Source organism: Panthera uncia, chromosome B1 (genome assembly GCF_023721935.1).
Source record: "Panthera uncia isolate 11264 chromosome B1, Puncia_PCG_1.0, whole genome shotgun sequence".
In the NCBI taxonomy this organism is placed as follows: Eukaryota; Metazoa; Chordata; class Mammalia; order Carnivora; family Felidae; genus Panthera; species Panthera uncia.
Genome location: NC_064811.1, coordinates 55,736,990 through 55,742,005, shown reverse-complemented (window position 1 = coordinate 55,742,005; position 5,016 = coordinate 55,736,990). Strand labels below are relative to the sequence as shown.

At 41.2% G+C, this 5,016-nt stretch overlaps 1 protein-coding gene across 1 annotated transcript; it reads right to left on the bottom strand.

The window, feature by feature from the left end:
• Nucleotides 1-677: 677 nt before the first annotated feature.
• Nucleotides 678-2,387, bottom strand: UTP3 (UTP3 small subunit processome component). Its single transcript, XM_049630600.1, has one exon. It carries the CDS (start codon nt 2,164-2,166, stop codon nt 739-741), a length of 1,428 nt encoding a protein of 475 aa, XP_049486557.1. The 5' UTR covers nt 2,167-2,387; the 3' UTR covers nt 678-738.
• Between the last annotated feature and the right edge of the window lie 2,629 nt (nt 2,388-5,016).

Sequence of the window (5,016 nt, the reverse complement as noted above, 5' to 3'; positions counted from 1 at the left end):
AATGTAACTTTTTTACTATTTAAATTTGTCACTTACCTAGCAGTAAAACTACCAAATTTTCAGCAAATGGGAGTATACAAACAGCAACTGCTACAAGTCACCAGTACAGTATGGAAAATGGAATTTTTACCTTATTTACCACATTGACTATTAGAAATATTCACAATGTAATTGAAGCATATCTCTTTCTACTTTTAACTGAAGTTCCTCTACATTCCTAAGCTTTTACTACACACAGTGTATACAATCTTTAAGTTGACAAACCTATTAACAAGTATCCTGCTCATGAATTACACTTAGGTAAGTGAAATGTGTGTCAGAACTGTTTTACAGACTCTTACAAATAAGATGATTGCAAAGGTACATTCTTTTCACTTTACAAGAAAAATGATAAAAGTGTTCTAAGTTTGACTGTTGCTTCACAACCATCTGTGAAATTTTCATAGACTACTACTTGACAGATTACTTTTTTCAACACCTCCGTTTTTCCCAAGTACTTTCATATTGCTTCCAAATATAAAAGTACTACCTCCATACTATTTTTTAGTATGACTTCAAAGGACCAAAAAAAAAAATAATAATAATAAAATAAAATTGAACAACAACCCAAATATCCCCGTCGACAAGAATTTTTAAAATTTAGGGTTAGGTATTATATATCAATACAATAACTTCGGTTAAAAATAAAAATTTATTGATCTAAAGTTATTGCCAAAAAACTTAAGCTAAGTGAAAACTTTATTTAAGCTTAATGCTCTTTTTAACTCCTGCACGAATGCCAGAGAGTTCACCACTATAACGTTGCTCTTCTCTACGAACTTCACGAACTTGGCCTCTTCTGCGAATTTTGGCTCTTCTGAACTTCTCCCGGTGTTTGACTCTAGGATTCCGATCAATCTTCTTTCTCCTAGGTGTAAGTCCCCTATTTTTAGCAATCTGATAAGTAATGGCTCTCTTTGCATTTTGATCTTCAAGAGCCTGTTCTTCAGTGCTATTTTCTTCTTTCTTTCTCTTCAACTTTTGCTTGTCTTCTATTTCTCTGTAGTATTTCAGTGCAGCTTCTTCATCAAAATCAGAATCATCAGAAATATCTGTAACAGCAGAGGCAGAAGCAGTCTCTGAAACAGATTTTGGCTTGGCCTTGGTGGATTTTACTTTTAAACTCAGTTCTTTCTTTCCAGCATCATCCTTAAGTGTGAGTAGATGACGAATTTCAGAAGACAGCTTCTGATCTACAACCGACAACTTGTTGATCAAATTTCGGTAGGTAACAAGCCTTTCTATGACAGGATGTCCATGTGCAGGGACTCTCCTGGCTTTCAGGATCAAATAAAAACTGATGTTGGAGCAGTAGTTCAAATAGAGATTGTACTTGGTCCTCAGGTATTGGCTTCCTTTTCCAGATGGAATGATCCCTTGCTCCACCAACTGTAGCAATGGCTCCAGCTCATCCTTCACCTCTGTCAACTTAACTTTCAGGTCTTCTATCAGTTCCAAGAGCTCTGGTGATTCTTTCCGCAGCATCTTCAGCTTCTCTTTCACTGAAACTTTCGCCAGATCCTTCACGACCCGGGTCTCAGCCTCATCTACTTGACGTACAGGTTTTGCAAAGGCCTCTACCCAGGTCACCCCAAAATCATCCTCTTGCAGGCCTTGGGCAAGGCGCCGCTGTATGAGCTGTGCTTCTTCTTCCTCCTCTCTTTCCTCCTCCTCTACTTCTTGTTGACTTTGTCGGTTTCGGGGCTTGGAACCGTAGTCTGTGTCATAGTAAAGTTTTTTCCTCTGACCCCACGACAAACTGGGATCCACAGATGCCTCGGCCTCACTCTGCACGGAGCTCCCACCATCATCATCATCATCTTCCTCCTCCTCCGCACTCTCTCCATCTTCATCGTCCTCATCAGCAATATCTAGGGCTAGAACCTCCTCCTCCTCATCGCCATCCTCCTCCTCGTCCCCACTCTCCATTTCGCTCCAGCCTTTAGACAAGACGGCCCGAGATCGGGCCTCATGGAAATCATCTACCTTATCTTGATAGTAGCTGGAGTCCCCTGGCGACGGTGGCAATTCTAAATCGTCTTCATTTTCGTCCGCTGGGCCGGGACCTGCCTTGGCTCGCATGGCTGCCCACTTGGCCGCTCCGCGCCGCCGCGATCTCCCCACCATAACTCACAGTCTCAAGTTCTACACCGACGTCGGGCTTTTGGCCACCTCTGACCTCAGCGCACGAGCCACGCGCTCCAGTAACACGCCTCTTTGAACAGCCACGCGCTCTCCTCCCAGGCGAGTGTACAGGCAAACAGGTCGGCTACAGATTCCACCTCCTTCCGGGCCCCAGAATCCTCTCCGCTTGGCGAGTGAACTAGGACTTCCGCTCAGCCCCGTAAGCTTTGTCACGTTAGGAGCACTTCCGTTTTCGCTTTTGCACTTTAATGCCAGTCTATTCCGGTGAATTAAAATCCTTCCGTGTAGGAACAGTAAATACTGGAAGTTCCGTTCCGTAGAGCCCTTTGAGACTTCTTATTCTCGCGAGTCTAGGCGTGGATGGGACGCGGGATCTTGAGGGACCGCGAGGCGAAGTCGTGGGGGCCGGTAGAGGGGGCTCTATCTCTTTGCGTAGGAGAGGCTCCGGGCTAGTTGTACTGCGCATTTACAGGGCGTTTCCGACCTGGAGACGAGCGTAGCTCTATGGGAGCTCTCTAGGTTCTGGAATTGTTATCTACCTTCTCCGCCTATCAGCCTAGAAGTTAAACATGTTGTTTTCTCTCCACAAAGTCCAAATACTCTATATCTGGGCACCATAACCTGAGGCCGTGACGGCGCCGCTGGCCTCGAGAATCCTGGCAGAGCCTCGGATTAGCCCATCTCCAGCTCTCTGCCCCATCAGGGCTCGGTGACTCGGCGGTGATTTGTGTCTCTCAGGGTGTCCCCGAGGGGTGTCGGTGCCGAGCGCCCCGTTCTAGGATTTGACTCTCCCAGGAACTCAAGTTGGCTGCAGAAGGCACCGCACGACTTTTTTTTAGTGGACAAAGTTCACCCAAGATGTTTGGACCTGACACTCTCAGGGGCGGACCCTTTATTTAATTCTTCAACATTTATTAAGCATGAGACAGTGGGTGAGACTCTGGGAAGACAATGGTGGGCAAAAGCAAACGCTGTTCCCGCATTTAAGTAATTTGTGGCCTCGCGAGGGACACGCGTTAATCAAATAATCCCACGACTCTTGCGCAATTCTAAATGGGATAGGGATTGTGAACTTTTCGTCCAGTGTTACGCAGCGTTCAGCTGCCGAAAACACTCGACGCGCCTTTCACATCGCTGCCTTTGTACACGCCATTCCCCGTATTAAAAAAAAAAAGGGTGTAGTACTCCTACCCAAATTTGGGAAAGTTTTACTGTATTGAAGAGATCTTAAGCCTTTCCTGTGTGGTCTCTTTACTTACCTACTTCTCTTTTCCTCCCTTCTTTATACCTAGTAGATCTCTGCAAGCGCTTATACTGAAAGGACCCAATACAGTGTCTGGCACAGAGTAAGTTTAATGAATAAATATTGAAATTACAGTATTCCTTATCTCAGATGCTACATAAAACAGTGAATGAATGATGCATAAAGCTGCAAACGTTCCTAAAGGCAATAACCTGGCTGGAATGGATTTTAAGAAACATTAATTCAACTACTTTAATTTTATACATGTGGAAACAGATTTAGGGAATTACATTAGCATACCTGGCACAGAAACCAGGGGCAGGGCTCCCACACCAGGCTTTCACATTGAGCTGTTATCAGTCCTTTGCGTCTTCAGTGTGAATGAGTTTCAGACCTTTTCCTGAGGGGAGGTTTTGCTGGGTGGATGAAAGAAACCAAGAGCATAGGTTAAAATATTTGAGGAGGAGGGTGATAATAAGGGAAGAATTAATCAAACTTTAGAAGTGTTTTTAGGGCTAGAAGTATGAAAGGACTGTCCTATAATCTTAGACTAATTTAAGGTTTAAGTTTTCATACATTGCATATGATAGATAAAGATTTTTAGTATTAATGACACCTTCAAATGTAGGGAGTTGAGTTGAACTTTCTATATGATGCTAAAATTAAGAGTGACACACAATTTCTTTGGAGAACATATAGTGTCTTTAAGAAAAATACAAATTTTTAGAAAAGTGGTATTTTGAACTAAACAATATTTTTAAAGTGTTAAAAGTTATGTTAAGCATTTTAAAACCTTTACAACATTTTAGAAAATACAATTTAATGAATTAAAAAGGTATGGGTAAAAGTCCTATGTTCTAATGGTAAGCAAGAATTCATCTCTGAATGTGATTTTTAATAGGTTTTATCATTAAGCAAATATTAACTGCTTACTAACTGTAGCAGAATACTACATGTGTAGTAGATACAAAGGTAAATTAGCCATAGTCTCTTCCATTAAAGAGTTTATAATTGGATACAAAAGAAGACAAGCATACACAGATTACTAAATTACAGAGCAGTGTGTGATGTAAACCCAGTGCTGTGAGAGATCAGAGGGGTGAGAGATTGCCTCTGGATTGTTATTCTGGAGCATTGCTTAAAAAAATGTTGCATCTGAGTGGGACTGTAATTATATCCTTGCTTTAAATGTATTAAAAATTAAGTTTTATTTAGGCCCATAAATCCAAGTTTTTCTGCTTAATTTTGTTGCACATTATTTGAGAATTTATGGCCATATTTCAGGACCAGAATGCATACATTTTTATAGAGAAATTAGAAAAATATTTTTGTTTCTTTTAATGGGAATGATCACATTGCTCTAATATTATTTAGTTTATACTAATGATCGCATTTCCTAACTATTCAGAATAGAGTTGCAATATCCAGTGCATATTGAGAGAATGCTATAGTCCAACATTCTCAGATCTTTTTGATAAGGAACCATTCAGAAGCTAATTATTCAATTCCAGCAGCTCCCATAGCCTGATCTTCCATAGCTTAATCTTAGAATTATTTACTATTTAGGTGAGGAAATTTTTCTTCTTAAA